Here is an 18,191-nt window from a genome sequence, read left to right on the forward strand (position 1 = left end):
TTCATTTCATTTGACTTTTCTCACATTATTATGTTGTGATCCAAAACAATATTGTCAATTTGAAATGTACACATTAGCGATGTACTGATATAATATTGTACGAGCCACCCTCTGACTAAACTCAAAGCTCTAACTGATCATTGTAAAGATTCTTTAAATAACTGGCCTTCCAGCAGACTTGTGCCAAATAATACGGGCACCAAGATTCTTAAGATTTTAGCTCATAAAAGTCAAGCAATGGTAAGCATTTATAGTTTATAGGTTAGTGACCTAGTGATGCACAGATAACTAAAATCTCTGGTTTCTTGGTTTGGTGAACTACAAAGAGTAAAGTGATCGGGGGAGATCCTGGGGTGTAAGTGGAAACTTTTGCATATTCATGAAGAAGTATCATTAGATATTCAATCTTCAGTCCTATAGAGTCCTGTAGCCAAGCAGAGAAGGTTTGGGGGGTCTTGCACCATTTTGTACTTCCTTAGTCATACGCTTGTTATCAAAATAAAACCAGATCAACCCTAGATATGTATTACTCAAGCCCACCTTTAGCACTGTGCGAGCCGCTTCAAGGCTGCTAACTCTACCTTTCATGAGTCCTACAACCAAAGTTGCACGAGGGTTTTTATATAAGAGTGCAAGTGTGCAACATGTTTGTTTTAATTTCAATTTAATTCCAACATATTTGATATGCAAATTACACTCAGTGTCATTTTGAGTGTGTGAAATAGAGCACAATTGCATCTTCAATTTCAGATACAAACGAATGGAACCCAATCTAGCATAGGGGGGGGCAGATAACTGCTCATAAATGATGCATATAAACCCACTACTTACTGATAATGACTGAGGGGGGGGGGGGATAATGGAATTGGAATATGTGAGCAGATAAAAGTTGGGTGATGAGGTTTGAAAGTCATAGAGCAGCTGTGGACAGTCAGAATGACATCTCTGGGGAGGGGGGGGGGGGACTTCTCAGAGATAAGGGACATATGAGAGGAGGGAAGGGGCATACCAAAAATGGCAGACTGTTTACCAGCTACCGGCTTAACAGCACGCTATTAAATGAAAGTCTAAATGTCATCACAAACTGATTGACGGAGCTTGATGGAATTCACGTCTCGGGAAAATCATTACCTTAAATAATGTACGTTTTGATTTGAACTACCGAAATACGTTTTTCATGATATTGTAGTTCATTGAGCTGCAATTGCATGTGCCAAGTGATGTCCCAGGCCAGCAGCTCACCTCTCGCTAAAAGTCAGCTGAATAGGATTCAGCTCATCATTTCTGACAGCTGATCTCATCTCTCAAGGTCCTTACAAGTGTTCTGAATTGAAGTCAAGGCTTACATACTGACAGATGCTTAAAGCCCTTCAACCGATTTGCACAAAAAAAAAAAAAAAGATGAAGCAATGTGCAAAGTCTAGAGGCAACTTGACATATATGAAGTGACTACCTCGCTTGGAAACAACAGCTAGTTATCACCAAATTGCTCCGACATAAGGACTGGAAAATCTCTCCGCATTAGTGCACAGGCACAACCTTGTCCATGAGAGGACAGCCTTCTGTTAGACCCTTCTGGAAGAACACACGAAGCTCTGAACCTCCGAAAAGCTTTAAAAACGGATTGTTTTATGTCTAATCATCCAGCCAGCCATCTTTTTCCGCATATCCAAGGGGGTATCCGTCAATGATGGGCAGACGGAGAAACGGAAGTGCCCACCTCTGCATACAAGTGCGTCAAGCTGCTTGCATCTGCAAAAATACCAAAGTCCAGTCTAGCCCACCCCTGTGTCGAATTAGACCGTGCCTTACGCTAGACATCCACTGGGCACAAAATTCGAGCCCTTCGTCTACATGCTTCTATATACGTACGTGACGATGAGACCAATCAAATTTCTATAGAATATATACAGTATTTATGTACTGTGTATGCAAACATTCAATTCATATACGGCAACAGGTTTGGCAATGTCATGGCAGCACCTGACAGGGATTCCTGCTTGATTACAAGTGTGAGCAAATTTAGCAATGACTGCTTTGCATAAATTGTTGTTGTGCATTTGGACTTTCCGTTTCAAGAGATTCCATTGAAACACCTGAAGTACAGGGAAAACAGCAGGAGAAAGACTCCACTGCCATGTTTACGTAATCGGTATGAGTCATTTCCGTAATTGATACCTGAGCATATTCAGTCAATTGCTTCTGCCTTGTTAGACGTCATCAATGGCGGAGAGGTTCACTTGCCTGACTTGCACCTGCAGGCAGCATGGGGTCAGTTCCCCGCTCAGTGACAGACGGGAGTGTGAATTGTCTGCTTCTATGTGTGCGCTGTCATTGACTGGCAACAAGTCCTGGGTGCAGGATTAGCGGTATCGTAAATGGATGGCTGGAAGGATGGCTCATTAGTCTAATTAGTCTAATGTGGCCTGAGCGGGACTGGAAAGCCTAACGTTTTCCAACTGGTGAAACTGGCAAACGACGAGTCCAAGTAATTCCGAAAGCACCAGAAAAAAGACATTGGTCACGTTTTCCACAGACAAGTTATTCTTGACAAATTCTTATCTAATCATCCATTTTGAATCCTCTTCATTTTTCAAGATAAAGGCTCAGGATCAATTTTTCAGGCCCCGTCCACACAAAAGACAGTTTCAATGTATCCTCACAAGTTTCTTACCGTTTAAGCCGTTCGTTCGTGAAACCAATCAATTTTGAAACCGGGTTCCAGAGTGGAAAGATTTCAAAACGCGCCCCGTACGCATATGCAGGATACTCCTCCAGCAATGACGTAATGGTCGCAGCTCGATGACGACGCATTGTCGCAGATTGATGACGTATGCGGCAATTCTCGCGTGACTGCGCGCGAACCGTCAGTTTGTCAACAACAATGGCGGATAGTCGTGTCGTAGTCGTTTTGCGCAGTCTCCTTAACTTGCTTATGCTTTTACAAGCGGTGTTGTACTTGAATCACCCGCCATTGTCACTTCTCCTGTGTTTGTCTTTTTAATCTTGTTTCGATACATGCAAAGCCATGTTTGTTCTGTAGATTGCAATAAAGTTAGAAAAAAAAGTGTTCGTCTTCCTCGCTGATTCTTCTTCTACGCTTTCCGTTAACTCCCTGTGGCTGCGCTACAGCGCCGCTACAGCGCCACTCCAGGCTTGGCATATACATTACAGCCGTTAAACGTCCTCAGCGTCTTCTTTTGGACACACGCAAGTCTTGAAATGCTTCTGTGTGTACGGGATTTGTTTGAGGAACGAAGTCGGCTTTGCTTCCGTCTGGACGGGGCCTAAGACTGCGCAACCTTTAATTTAATGATCGGATGTAAATGCAACTGCATACCGAAATATGATATTGCGGTTTGGCTTCATATTATGTCACTGTAATCAACTATAAACATATTAATAGTATTAAGTATTCCTATCTGAGGTGGAATGCGTGGTACCGACTGTGATAAGCAAGGATGCATGTAAATCATTGATTATTTATTTACGTTCGCAAGTTAATAATAGATGGCTGTTGTGGTTGAGCATTTAGAAATCCAAACTACAAAATTACTGTCATTTGTTGACAATACACATTTCTTTACTAAAAATAAAAAAATCACAAATAAGGGCACCATAATATAGATGTGTACAAGTCATTGTTTTATGAACATTTACTGGTACCTAGGGCTTGTGAAAATGGTGAACTTTCATTCCAATATAATATGTAATCTTAAATGCTAAAATGTATATATATTTAAAAAAAAACATATTTCTCTACTCACCATGAATCACAGAACATCGCAGCGCTGCCATTTTGTATCAGTCACCATGTCATAACACAAACTTAACACAGCAGCGTCTTCGATAACTAGACAGCAAGAAACACTAACCAATGTAAGAAACTTTGTGCAGGCATGCAATTATAATTCTTTCGACAAAGTCACCGCTTCCATACAAGTAAGTAATACTGTTATCAGTGCATGCACAAGCACAACAGAGCAAAGCAAGCACTTTCTTCTTCTTTTTTTTTGTTAGGCGCATCTGCAAAGACAGGCTAGGTTTACTTCAGAGAATTTAAAAATTTATTTGAAAAACCTAATACAAATTACAATGTGGAAAGCACTCCATTTTTTTTGACATGGATACCACGTTATTGGCAATGCCTGAAAACAGCTAAACAGAAGTGAAATAAGCCCAGCGCAAGTAATTTAAAATCCAGATGAAAAACTATGCATTTTTCCCATGCCTCTGATTAAATCTATTAAAGCATTTTTTTTTTAGATAACATTTTAGAAAATATTTGTCTTGCACTGTAAGTTCTTATAGTAATTTTAAGAAACTACTTTTTATTTCTTTACTTTGTTTTAGAATGACTTTAGTTATTTTGCTTGTAAATGCTTTTAAATGTTGTATTGCTAACTATGTGACAACAACCACTGATACCTATTGGATAACATTCAAAATAAGTTTCAGTATGTTTTATGGTGCAACATCACTATATCATGTGTCTATCTGAATGCATACAAAGACATGGAGAAATATACATAAATAAAGCTGATTTATTTAGTTGTATGCTAGATGCTGAAAATGAGATGAGTTCAGTATCCGCGAGGCCTAGCTTTAAACAAGAAAATATGTCAGCTTCCGGACAACAAATTTGTGACCACTTTAAGAGGACCTCTTCAAACAGAGAGACACTCGGAAAATAAATTACTTATTTCACATTTGAAATGACTTCTGACTTCATTTTCATGCAAGACACAGCATCTACAACCTTGTGAGTGCTCAACTGACACTTCATTCGAACAGCACAAAGTAATGATTCAATGAAGACCTGTAGCAAAGAAAATAATATTTATTTTGATTGACACTTTTCGAGACGTATTAATTCACTAACATAGCTATTTATGCAGGGGTCACTCACCTTTTTCAAACCAAGCACAATTTTTTGGGTACTTAATATTAACTGGTACAAAGGGATAACAAATTTGCTCAAATTACTTATAGGTAAATTGGGGGCTATACCGCTGTTGTGTCTCTCCACAAACACTACAGATTGGCAATTTGCTTTCGTACTGATCTTTGAACTGTACCTAGTTTTTTTGTTGTTGTTTTTGATGATTGGGTATTGTAATCTAATTTCAAAGTTTACACGAATGCAAGTTTGATTTAAAAAGAAAAGCAACAAAAAAGGTAGATGCATCTCAATAATGAGCAATTCTTAGAACAGGCCCACTTGGCTACTCATGTGGTCCTGTAGGAAATAAGTTATACAGGAATGTACATTATTTTATTCTAATCAATATAATATTTCTCTATCAGCATCGTCTACGTATTTGTCTTTAATTAAATTTTAACACCTTGTCTAATTATATATTTAAATCATAAAGGGCTACCCGCAGTTAACAAGAAGTCAATGAAACAAAAATTGGAATGATGGGCGTGTCACCAAAGGATTTCTGCCGCAGTTTTCGCCTCCGTACCTGCCATACTCCTCCATCCACACTCCTAATTAATAGAAATAGCTTCCAAACACGGCCACAGCACAGAACAAGCTTTCCTGTGAAAGTGAAATAAAATATTTGGAAATAAACACACACCAACATGAAGCCACTCTAAAAATCACACAGCACACCAAAAAGAATAAAAGTACTTGCATTCATGAAAACATCTTCTGCATAGTTGTCTGTATCAGCATCCCATAAACACCTTGACGACATCCTGTCAAATCCAACAAATTGTATTCAACGCTTTAAAATAATCATTTAAATCAATATGTCACTGACTTGACTCCTTGTCCGCGTTGTTCTCCAATGGTCACTTGCACAACAAACTTGTACCTGTCAAACCCTAATTCTGCGTTGGAAGGGGAAAAAAATAAACAACACAGTGATTACTAATAACGCAAACGTTGAATTGGATATACATTTCATTGTTTTAATGTCTGATGAAGGACTCACTCTTCACTTTATTCTTTACAGAGTCAGCCAGTGTGCGGGTAAGCTCTGGGACCTCATCTGGGTCATATTGTACTTCTAACAGGCGTGCCTTTACTGTTTCACGAATGCACTCCTTTACAACAGCAGACTTGAATCTAAAATGTTACAAAAAGGCCAGAAAGAATACAAAATACACCTCAGTCCAACATGCAATCCTTAAACATTACCTAACATAAAAGAGTACTTGAAATTAGTTATCTTTTGTTTTAAACCCCGAGCCTCAGAACTGTGCAGATGTACTGATCAAGAAGCAAACGTTTTATGCTGTGAGACTAATTTAATATTTAAATGGTTCTATGTTGTTGTTGCAGATGTAGGTTGTAGTGGCGGAAAAAGTTAATTGTGTCATTCTGAGAAGCGTTTCTCGTGACGTCATCTACCCAAAATAATGGCGTCTGAAATCTGACACTAATACTGATGATATCATAATTAATAATTTCATTCCTGCGGTAGAATTCTGATCTGTTTCACTAAGGATGCAGCTGCGGCCAGCATGATCGTATTTTAAGAAGGTCATGTTTATGACCCGATTTAGAGCAAGAGATTAATACATACCAAACGACGGTCAACTTGATTAGCATAGTTTGAAGGCTTTTATGGAGTGGGTTTTAAATATTTCACAATGATGACAACCCATGAGCACAATAAATCTTGGTGGAGGGAATTGGAAAATGTCGGTTTACGGTAACTAGGCAACGCGAGCGTCGGCGAGGCTACGGCTACAAGCTAAGCTAACGTCACACGATACGGACTTAGCTTCAAACAACTCACTTGTACTGATAGTTGGGTCGTATGAGGTAAGAATCTGAGCCTTCCATGGCATGTCAGTGATATATTAGCTTAACAATGAGTTGTGGCGCAGAAAAGTAAAGCGAGCAGTCTTTCACTCGCTCTGGAAAGTTTGAGCAATGACATCCCCGGAAGTTGATACTCCCCCCCCCCCCCAATGCATTCACCGGAAGTGACTGACAGGTCCTCGCTTTACGACAGAGTTCCGTTGCTACGATGGTGACGTAATAGCATTGAAGCTCAAATGAGAGCGACTGATGAAAAGAAAGTTTTTGTCCAACAAAATACACAGTGGAATAAATCCAATGAAAGCCACAATTGCTCAGAGATCTCTTAACACTCTTTCCTGATCTCTTCACGTACTGTTAGTCAGGAAGGTCAATGCATCATTTCCAATGTGCTGACAAGGAAGATAATATGATCACCATTTCCGCCAGGGTGCCTTCTTTGTAAAAGGTCACCCTTTTACACTGTTTTCAATCTGTTCTTTTTACCAAATGCATTATGGGTCACAAATTGGAGTCTCGGAACTGTGCAGCTTCAACCTTGAGAGCCTTTTGCAGATAGCTAAAAAGACATTAAGGTACAGTAATGCGATTCCGTCATTCATGCAAAAGCTGGATGATGCATCGCACACAGTATTGTATAAGTTTTTTTTTTTAATTAGAGTACAACTTTAAAGTTTTATTTGGGGGTTTTCCACAATAGTTCATTTTAAATGTTTTGTGTGGAAATAGCTCAATAAATATAAGGCTTAATTAATTTACAGAAACAATTCTGTACTAGTATATAATTATTATTATTATTTTTAAACAAATTAAGTCTATTATCTGAGATATACTGTAGCTATTTATATGTTCTGCAACATATAACAATATTCAGCACTGTAGGCACTCTATCACTCTGTCCTATCAATTAAAGGCCAAAAGCAAAAAGTATTATTACCTATATCGTAAAAACTTTCAACATATTCAGAAATCTGAATTTATTCCAGCAGTGCATTTATTGTTTACTATTAACTGTTTTAACATTTCAATTAAAAAGGTTTTGTGTTTGATTATTATTTGTTTAATGATCTGGTCTACGTAGTGTATTTGTTACACAATCTGTTTATTTTAAACAAAAATGGTGGTGATGTGTTTCCATACGCGAGCAAGCCTCTTCTTCGCAGGGCATAAACACTTTATTTGTTTGCGATCAGCAGGCGTGACAATCCATGTCTCACACACACGCACACGCGTGCATGCGCTGGGGCTGCGGTTTATTTTTTTGTTTTTGGGATACATTCCAATATGATTGAAGCGGCTGCCTTGCCTTGCAGAATTTTGCTTGCCTTTAACCACATGCTTTGCATGTTTTTAATTTTCACCGTCATGCTTCAGGTGCAGTGCCACTATATATACCTTCAGTATGTACAAGCAGGCTGATAAGGAGAACTCAAGTCTTCTATTGGCTGATAGGCAAGTTATTTTTTATGCTGTCAGAAATTGGCAGCTATATTTTAATAATATGATAAGTTCTCTACAGGCGCAAAAAAAAAGATTTGACATCATGAATCTGCTCTCAATGACGCCCATGTTGATTATGCTGCTGGTCTTTATTCCAGGTATGTTTTTTGTTGCTTTTTGAGTGCTGAGTTTCCCTTGAGTTTTTTTTTTTAATGAGTACAAGTAAATTATTTATTTTAAGTAAAAACTATTTGTTTGTGACCTATCAGCTCCGTGCAGCACCATCAAGGTAAACTGCTCTGAACCGAACCAACTGGCGCTGCTGGAGGCCCTGAAGCCCATCTTTAAGATGGCCGCCATCCGGCCAGTCATAAACATGACAACCCCCACCAACGTCCGCTTACACTTCCTGCTCTTTGGAATATTAGGAGTGGTATGTTCAGACCAGTATAAATCCATAAATGATGTTTATATGCGATATGTACTGTATAACAGCTGGTCTATAAATACTGTACTTTGAAGCCTGTTTTTGAAATAATTTGATTGTGGTGAAATGTGATATTAGTAGTAGTAAATGATACAAATTATTTTAGATGACTTAAAACAAAATTGTGCATTTTTATTAATAAATTTCATAAACAAATACTGCTCCATTATGGACAGTTTTAAATATGAAATGTAGTTACAATATGGACACATAATAGTGACAATTTTAAAAAGATGATGTCTTACACAAAACATTTCTATAATATCTAATCTTAACTCATTCACTGCCATTGACGGCTATAGACGTCAAAAATTCATTTGAACTATTTCTAGTAGTTTCACATTTTTCTTCCTACTTTTGTTAACAAGAGTATGAAAATCTAGAAAAAAATGTGTTGTACATTTACAACAGATAAAACATTTGTGATTAATCTTGAGTTAACTAGTGAAGTCATGTGATTAATTACAATTTTAAAAAATTAATCGCCCCTAATAAAAAGGAAAAAGAAAAGGAAAGATTATAAAAAATTACGGGCGTCAAACGATAATTTTTTAAAATTGTAATTAATCGCATGACTTCAATAGTTAACTCACGATTAATCACAAATATTATATCCGTTCTAAATGTACAATAAAACAAATTCTAGGTTGTCACACTCTTGTTAACAAAAGTGAGGGAAAATGTGAAACTAATAGAAATAGTTCAAATGAATTTTTGACGTCAAAGGCAGTGAATGAGTTAATTTATCAAATGAATAGTTATGTCAGCTAGTGTAAAAAAAACAATGGGCATTTGCCTTTACAGTAATGTAACTCTGACCTAATTGAAGCGTGTGTTTATCAGAACGAGAAAGCTCAACTCCTGACGACTTATCTTTGGCAGAATTTTGTAAGTAATGCATCCTTTTTGTTGTTGTATGATGAAACTGCAATGACGTGCAATGTTATCACTTTTCCGTTTGCATTCATATCCACATTGCGTCAGTGGTGGCAGAATGAGTTTGTCACTTGGGACCCGGTCCAGTGTGGCACCGACAAGATTACTCTTCCCAGAGAGAAATTCTGGGTTCCAGATCTTTTCATCCGTGAATTGTGAGTTTCGAAATATAATCGGTGTGTTTCTTAGATTTGCATCTGTACATCAGTAAACATACAACACTATTCAACCATGTTGGACTGTCATTTGATGTATTGTTTTAAAATGCTTACATTCCTAAATATTTTTTTTCTCACTGTCTTAACTAGAAAACTAAAAGTACATAAAAAAAAAAAAAAGAGTTTTGCGGAAAAAGTGTATAAGCTTGGTTAAACAAAACTTAAAACGTTAAGTAAGTAAGTCCAAGAATTAAAAATAGTTTTAATTATATTAACTCATTCATTGCCATTGACATTTGACATGGACATCAAAAATTCATTTGAAGTATTTTTATTAGTTTAACATTTTTTTCCACTTTTGTTAACAAAAGTATGAAAACCTAGAAAAAAATTAATGTACATTTAGAACAGATATAAAATTTGTGATTAATCTTGAGTTAACTAGTGAAGTCATGTGATTAATTACAATTTTTAAAAAAATAATCGCCTGATGCCCCAATAAAAAAAAGAAAGAAAAGGAAAGATTATTAAAAATTAGGGGCGTCAGACGATTACATTTTTTAATTGTAATTAATCGCATGACTTCAATAGTTAACTCACGATTAATCACAAATTGTATATCCGTTCTAAAAAATTATAGGTTGTCACACAAATTTGTGATTAATCGTGAATTAACTATTGAAGTCATGCAATTAATTACAATAAAAAATTGTAATCACCTGACGCCCCTAATTTTTTATAATCTTTGTTGTTTTAAAAAAAAAAATCTAGGTTTTCATACACTTGTTGAAAATGTTAGACTACTAGAAATAGTTCAAATGAATTTTTGACGTTTATAGGCGTCAATGGCAGTGAATGAGTTCAGAAAACAATATAATTGTGCTTTTCGAGAGATAAAAACCTAAAAGATAAAGAATAAATAAAAGCATGTGTAGTTCTCTCAGGAACATAACTGCTGCTATGAAGGTAGTTAACGACATTATTGAAGCTTTGGACTGTAAAAAAAAATATTGTACTGCACTTTTTATTGACCTGTCGTAGGCCTTTGATACGGTTGATTACAGCGTCTTGCTTAGGAGACTCAGTGACGTTGGTCTTTCTGATGCAGCTGTTGGTTGGTTCTCAAATCATTTGTCTGAAAGAATGCAACGTGTACACTTTGCGGGAATGCCGTCCCCCTACTTGCATGTTTCTAAAGGCGTCCCTCGGGGATCTGTTCTAGGTCCACTGTTGTTCTCTATTTATATTAATGATCTGCTTGTTTCCATTCGTATGCAGATGAAACGGTTATTTATTGTTCTTCCAGAGTAATTAAACAAGCGTTTACATCTTTACAGTCTGGCTTTGATGTTGTGCAATCTCCGTTAACACAATTAAAGATAGTTTTAAATCCAGACGAATAGAAATTAACTCATTCACTGCCATTGACAGCTATAGACTTTAAAAAATAAATTTGAACTATTTCTATTAGTTTAACATTTTTTTCCCGTTTTTGTTAGCAAGAGTATGAAAACCTAGAATTGTTTTTGGTACATTTAGAACAGATATAAAATTTGTAATTAATCGTGAGTTAACTAGTGAAGTCATGCGATTCATTACGATTTTAATCGCCTGATGCCACTAATTTTTAATAATCTTTTATTTTCTTTTTTTAAAACAAACATTTGTTGTTTAATTTTTAAAAATTATGCGCGCCAGGCGATTACATTTTTTTATCGTAATTAATCGCATGACTTCACAAGTTAACTCACGATTAATCACAAATTTTATATCTGTTCTAACACAATAAAAAAAAATCTAGGTTTTCATACTCTTGTTAACAGAAAGTGGGAAAAAAAATTAAACAAATAGAAATAGTCCCATGAATTTTTTACGTCTATAGCCGTCAATGGCAGTGAATGAGTTAATGATTTTTATGAATGCATAAGCACAACACCTGAAGAAATTGGGCAGTGTTTACCATTGTACTCTGCGTTTTATTTATTATTGTGGAAATCGCGTTCACCATTGTACGCTTGATGCTGTCGCGAAGTATCCATCTCTGTACATCCGTAGACACTCACACTGGTTTGTTTTCATCTATAAATGTATGATTGGGTTCTATTCTATAATTATATTATTTTTCTTTTCAGTGGGCTACAAATACGCCTTAAAAAACTAAAATTGAACAAAAAAAGCAACTCGAACAGGGAAGTGAACTTGCATAAACCAGCGGATCGTATATATTTCCTATTATTTACTCATTTTATTGTGACCAAATGACTACTGTGAACAGTTATTTTAAACAAATAAAAAATACTATTGCATCGTTCTGTAATATATAATCATCTCCCTTGTTTTCAGGAGAAATAAAAACGTCAATTTGTACATCTAAGTGCTTATCTGTGTGTTGCAGCATGGATCAAGACAAAGCTCCACTTGTTCCATATGTGAATCTGCACAGCGATGGACAAATGCACGACGCAAAACCAAGCAGAGTTGTCAGCTCGTGTAACCTGGACATCTACACCTTCCCCTTTGACAAACAGGACTGCACTCTAACCTTCGGCTCCCTCGTTAACTTGGGTAGCGGATTTTGCACTTTTACTTTTGATCCGAGTTCAGGAAAATGTGAAAATAAGGAAGTCAATTATATAGATGATGCATGGGACTTACGAGATGCCTGCTGGCAGAGGCGATGCTAGGATCAGAGGTTTAGGGGTGCTATAAAGACATTTAGGGGTGCTTGGGTACTACAACGGGGGGTATGTGATAGGGAATTTGTCGTGGTTTGGGGTTACTTCCCGCTCCAAATATCGCACGGGATGTCAGTGAGTAAACCGAATCTAATAAAAGTTATGCAAAGGAGAAAATGACTTAAAATATAAACATATCCCAACTCTAATTTCTTGAGAAGGATACTCTTTTTGATACAACAGATCCTCAACGTACGCATTGACACTATGCATGTTTTTGCAGTAAAACAGCTCCCCACAGTTTACAGTGAGAATTAACAACGGACGTTGGATCTCTACAAAATAATAATAAACTTTTCATGTATCCTGGTAAAGTTGCCACCCGTCCCATTTTTCCCAGAATTTTTTTACCAGCTCTTCTGGGAAAAAAAAATCTCTCCCTGGACACAATTTGTCCCGTTTTTTAGGAAGAATGCTAAAAGCTAATTTAATTTCCTAAATTCTGTAATTTGAAAATGTCCCCTATGCTACTGTGGAATGCTTTGTTAATATATATATATATATATATATATATATATATATATATATATATATATATATATATATATATATATATATATATTATTGCTATAAGTTCCTAGCTTGTTAAAAAGAACACACAGTAAAAATATATATTGCTGAAGCACCCCCAAAAATGGCCTAAATACGCGTCTGGCTGCTGGTAATAGGCATTAATTCAAATCCAGAGGATTTCCCCCGTTAAAGAAAGGATAGATTCACATTAGATGGTTGATGTCATTAACTTCCAGCCATTTTCACTGAAGCAACCCCCTTCGCCGTTTTACCGGATTTTGACTGATTTTGATTTAGGTCCACAGAATATTGTGTTCTATTACTATAAAAACATGGAACCTACAAAAAAAATTAAAAATTTGAGCCTCTTCTTTCATCATGAATTTTTTTTATATTTGTATCAGTTTCTGTTATGTAGCAATTAGCATTAGAATATAGCTAAGAAACCTGTTGAAAACACTGGGGACAAGAGCTTGTTGCAACGTGGCCCTGGCTAATCTCTTTTTTTTTGTAATAACTACCATTGCTTTAAGCTACCTCTTCATGTCTGAAGCTACATCTGTATGTTCTAGCACTAAAAAAAAACATTTAAAAAACGTATACTTACGTTTTGGGGAGTTAAGGACAAAGTATTAAAAAACACATTTATATGTGTTTGGGTTTGAATGAATTAACGAGATTGACTTCAAATTGACTAATCATAGAGGAACAAGTTCATAGCATACATAAATGTTGGAGTCATGAATATAAAGTATGTTACAGTCACTAACATGACAAACAAAATTACTCAAATGTTACCTTTTTCTTCATAATACAAAATCCATACATTCTGGCCTTTACAGCTAAACATGTTTTCTTTTGTTTAGCAAGTGACATGACGGTGTCCCAGTCGATATCTGACGAATTAATCACAGCCAAATCCAAGAAGGTGATGACCACTTTAGGGGAGTGGGAGCTGCTGAGCATCACTGCCTTAAAGCTGAATCATCACCCTACCCACGCGGACGAGCTTCAATTTCACGTATGTCTGGTTGCATTGCATGCAAATGAACCGAATCTGAATATAAGAATACTTCATCAAAGTCCAAAGGAAGCAAAATGTTTTCAATTCTTTGGCTAGATCCGACTGCGACGCAGGTCCACGCTGTACGTGGTCAACCTGCTGCTCCCCAGCATTTTCCTCATCACAGTGGACCTTTTTAGCTTCCTGCTACCTCCGCAAAGTGTGGACCGTTCCTCCTTCAAGATGACCCTCATCCTGGGCTACACCGTCTTCCTGCTCCTCATGAATGACCTGCTGCCTATTACAGGAAACACCATCCCCATCATCAGTAAGTGCCACACTCACGATCACGTTTTTTTTTATGCGGGCTGCGAAATAACCAACACCAGGTCTAACGCGCCTCTGTGCAGTTTTATGACACGTTGCACCAGATTTGCAAAAGTCATGAAAATAGAGCCACAAAATAGGAATCTGTAAGTTCCTGCTCCAACTGCACTATTGATTGGAGCTAACAATTAAAAAGGCACGGGAACAGAATCTGTGGCACATTCGATACCAAGAGAGAAGTAGTAATTCTCTCGCTCTATATCATCTGAGATCCAGCTCACATGAAACTGTAATGTGGACAAGCGGGATAGTCGTGTTAATTTTATCAGACATTTTTAAATTTTGTCTCAGTTTTAGTACACTTTCAATCACGCTAGATTTTTACCATTTTATCATATTAGTCAACCTCATCCCATTTTTATTGAGTTCATTTTTAGTCGACTTTAAATCTAGCATTTTAGTCCAAGAAATTATATATGTATAAAATTGTGTGTTTTTTTGTTAGCAGATAATGTTGAACATTTCAGATCTAAAACTATTTCATTTATAATGTTCTCATCTTTTTGCTGAAAAACAACTTCACACACAATTACAGCATATCAACAAGTGGCTACTATGGCTCTGTGCTAGAAGCTAGTAAATTAGCCAGCATTAGTTAGCGGTCGGATTAACATTATTGTTGGAACATTTTAGCCGTTGGATTGTTACATTCAAACTTTAATTTAGGGGAGACCGGGGCTAGTTGTATCATTTTTTTAAATTTATATATATATTTTTGGGAATCAATACATCATATATAAACACAATGTATACCAGATGAAAGACCAAAGTCTTAGGTATATTTTTTGTATTTATGTCATTTTCATACCTTGAGTCAGTGCAGAGTTAAAAAGCCATCAAATAGAGGGAGTGAACATGTGACATGTTGCCCCACCAATGGGTAAGTTTTCACACTATATGGGGTAAGATGTCACACTGGATTTTGCAACTAATAAAACAAGGACAAAATTATCCTTGTTCTCCTGGGGTTTTTTGTTTGTTTTTTACAGCCAGAGAAATTGTTTATCATTGATCTTGAAAATTTACCATAGTCATTGAGCAAACAATAACATAAAATATTATGAAATAGAATAAAGTCCTTAGGAGCTGCTGTCATGTAGGCCATGTTTGGCTAATACTTGCTCTAGTTAGATTAAAACAGAGCAGTGACTGAGGCATGACACGATACCTGAATCTCTCCTCTAACGAGTCCACATGATTTGCTGTTAGAATTTGTCTATGTACGACACCTGTTTCAAAATATATGAAGTTAAAAATGTTTACTTTGGGTTGTGCAAAACCGATAACTGGCACTCATCTCAGTTCACAATATGCTATTCTCTTCTCAGACAGTACACAACCCCATTTATACGAAGAAAACTAGTATTGCACTTTTTCGTTGCGCCCTCTGGTGGAGAAAAAATTGTGACAATTTACCAGCCTCGGTCTCCCCTACTTTTTTTTTCTCCTGTCTGTGACGTCTGTCCCACGTGTTTGTGCTTTTTTCACTGCAAGTTGCAGATTTGAAAGAGGGGGGGAAGGGGGTGTCCACTATGTGTTACATGACAATGGCACAGTGACAGATTAGCAGAAACAGGATTTTACAAAATCATATAATTTTAATCTCATTTTTGTTTATGAACTAAAATGTTCATAAATTTTAGTCCAGTTTTTATTAAGTGGAGTGCATTTTTGTCTTGTCTGCGAAAATGCATACTGATTTAGTCCCAGTTATTGTTTAGGGATGAGGGTTTTAGTCTAGTTTTCGTCCAGTGAAATGTGTGTTGACCAAAATATTTGTGTTTAGTTTTCATTAACAAAATGAACACTACGGGATAGAAAATGGTTGGATAGATGGACGTCTGTCATGGGTTTACAATTTGAAATTCCTGAAGGGAAAAGTCGAAAGGAAAATAATTAATGCGTGTTCATGTTCAGAGGTCTCCCCGCAAAGCAGTCTGTGAGACTGCATCAATAATAGCACACGCGCCCAACAATTTTATAAACAAATTCCTGTGTGGTGAAGTGTGACATTGGCAGCATTGATCATTTGCATGATCCATAAACAGTGTGGGCAAACACGTACGGATTTCCATGTCGTGGCAATTCAAATCTCAAGCAAACAAGAAGGAACTTGTATAGATTTCTTTGCTCGGGTTACAATTGTTTATTTAATTCTTGACCACTGAATGTGTGCGTGACTTACCCCTGTCTTTTATGCCAGATGTGTTCTTCTCTTTATGCCTGGCCCTGATGGTGGCCAGTCTCCTGGAGACGATTGTCATCACCAAATTGCTGCTCAGCTCCAAAAACGTCTCTCCTGTTCCATACTGGATACGTGTGCTTGTTCTGCGCATCCTGGGTCGTCTTGTTGGAATGCCTTGGGAAGAAGTCAAAGATGCAGGTATACAGATATCAGTGCTGGTTAATCACCTCTTCTCACACATTGTACAAAGTAAATATCATAGGATCTCATAGTTTAGGTTACGATATCTTTTGTGACACCAGCCCTGGAACTTTTCTGATAAACCCCATACATTGAATCTGTCTTAACAGACACAAGAGGCAGAAATGTGTCCGCACAGCACGGCTGTGATGTCGACCCTCACGAGGAGAAGGGATCGGCAGTGGAGGGGAGGGCCCTGCAGGAGCTGAGGAGCCTTGGTGGAGACCTGAAGGTTCTCCGCCTACAGGTGGAGGAGGAGTTTGGGAGCAACCAGAGCTCAAAGGAATGGATCCAGGTGGGTTACATCATGGACCGTCTGCTGTTTGGCATCTACCTACTCTTCATATGTGTCAGCTTCATCACCATCAAGATCATCTGGGTCAAATCCTATAACCAGTAGATTACAACTTTGACATGCTTAATTTATTATGTTACTTTGAAGCAGAGGTGGCAAACCCTGCCACAGTTTGCCTTTAGCTAGCTCAACAGCAGGTAACCGAGCACCCGGGGAGCTAGCTAGGGAGCTCGCTAGCTAGCACAACCCCCTTGTGCTAGCTAGTGTTAGAAATCATTTCTTTGATTTCCTGCGTGTTCAAAATAAAACTCAAAGTTGAGATCTCGTGAAGAAGTTTCTTGCAAGCTTTTATTATTCAGAAATTTCCGAAGCCACTTTGGATCCTTGTTCAATCAGCAGTGACCGCAAAGTGTGCCTCTCGCTCTCTGCTCTTGCACACTTATACAAAAACAGTGTTTAGAAAAAATACTCCCCCCCTGTCATCTTGTCCTGTCAGCAGAGTGAAATACACAACTTGATAATCCTACTCCGTTCCTATCTCAGTCCACTCCAGATGTGGGTAAACAATTGGTCCCCGGCACCTCCTTGCACCAGGAAATTTATGGACAGACCTCTGATTGCACTTTCAAACATCCCCTCATTTAGATAACTCAGAAACCTTACTAGACATTTATTTCCCAGAGAAGAGAACAAAGGACTATAGATTGACTAACATATGAATTAACTGTTGTCTTATTATTACACAGCTCTAACTAATATCAAAAACGATTAAAATATAAATTGAAACAGAAAAACAATGTTAATAATCTAACACTAGCGAGCTCCCTAGCAGGTAACTGAGCACCCGGGGAGCTAGCTAAAGAGCTCCCTTGCTGTTTTTACTTTCTGGATCTGGATTTGCCATCTCTGCTTTGAAGAGTGGTTGTTAAATTATCCCTCATATACAATTAGTGCTGATTAGATGTTATGTGAAAGTATAGAATACTAAAAATAAAATGATATGGACAAATACTTGATAGTTTGGGCTTATC

At 37.2% G+C, this 18,191-nt stretch overlaps 2 protein-coding genes across 2 annotated transcripts; one reads left to right on the top strand and one right to left on the bottom strand.

The window, feature by feature from the left end:
* Positions 1-4,526: 4,526 nt before the first annotated feature.
* On the bottom strand, positions 4,527-6,919 carry dynlt2b (dynein light chain Tctex-type 2B). Its single transcript, XM_086089327.1, has 5 exons — positions 6,756-6,919; positions 5,946-6,079; positions 5,772-5,841; positions 5,643-5,706; positions 4,527-5,545 (listed from the first exon to the last, which is right to left on the bottom strand). Exons 1-5 carry the CDS (start codon positions 6,800-6,802, stop codon positions 5,498-5,500), a joined length of 363 nt encoding a protein of 120 aa, XP_085945453.1. The 5' UTR covers positions 6,803-6,919; the 3' UTR covers positions 4,527-5,497.
* Positions 6,920-8,230: 1,311 nt separating this feature from the next.
* Positions 8,231-18,171, top strand: LOC147165752 (5-hydroxytryptamine receptor 3C-like). Its single transcript, XM_086089095.1, has 9 exons — positions 8,231-8,379; positions 8,491-8,654; positions 9,552-9,596; positions 9,693-9,799; positions 12,198-12,367; positions 13,917-14,071; positions 14,171-14,381; positions 16,644-16,823; positions 16,976-18,171. The coding sequence occupies exons 1-9, from the start codon at positions 8,283-8,285 to the stop codon at positions 17,263-17,265; spliced, it is 1,419 nt and encodes a 472-aa protein (XP_085945221.1). The 5' UTR covers positions 8,231-8,282; the 3' UTR covers positions 17,266-18,171.
* Positions 18,172-18,191: the final 20 nt, after the last annotated feature.

This window comes from Leptonotus elevatus, chromosome 11 (genome assembly GCF_054856555.1).
Source record: "Leptonotus elevatus isolate MCC_2025b chromosome 11, RoL_Lele_1.0, whole genome shotgun sequence".
NCBI classification, from domain to species: Eukaryota; Metazoa; Chordata; class Actinopteri; order Syngnathiformes; family Syngnathidae; genus Leptonotus; species Leptonotus elevatus.

Coding starts and splice junctions, on each gene's coding strand:
- dynlt2b (XM_086089327.1), bottom strand. CDS start 6,802: ATGGAAGGCTCAGATTCTTACCTCATACGACCCAACTATCAGTACAA. Junction 5,842..5,945: donor TGTAAAGAATAAAGTGAAGA/GTGAGTCCTTCA, acceptor CTTCCAACGCAG/AATTAGGGTTTGACAGGTAC. Junction 5,707..5,771: donor CAACGCGGACAAGGAGTCAA/GTCAGTGACATA, acceptor TGGATTTGACAG/GATGTCGTCAAGGTGTTTAT.
- LOC147165752 (XM_086089095.1), top strand. CDS start 8,283: ATGATAAGTTCTCTACAGGCGCAAAAAAAAAGATTTGACATCATGAAT. Junction 8,380..8,490: donor GCTGCTGGTCTTTATTCCAG/GTATGTTTTTTG, acceptor GTGACCTATCAG/CTCCGTGCAGCACCATCAAG. Junction 14,382..16,643: donor AAACACCATCCCCATCATCA/GTAAGTGCCACA, acceptor CTTTTATGCCAG/ATGTGTTCTTCTCTTTATGC.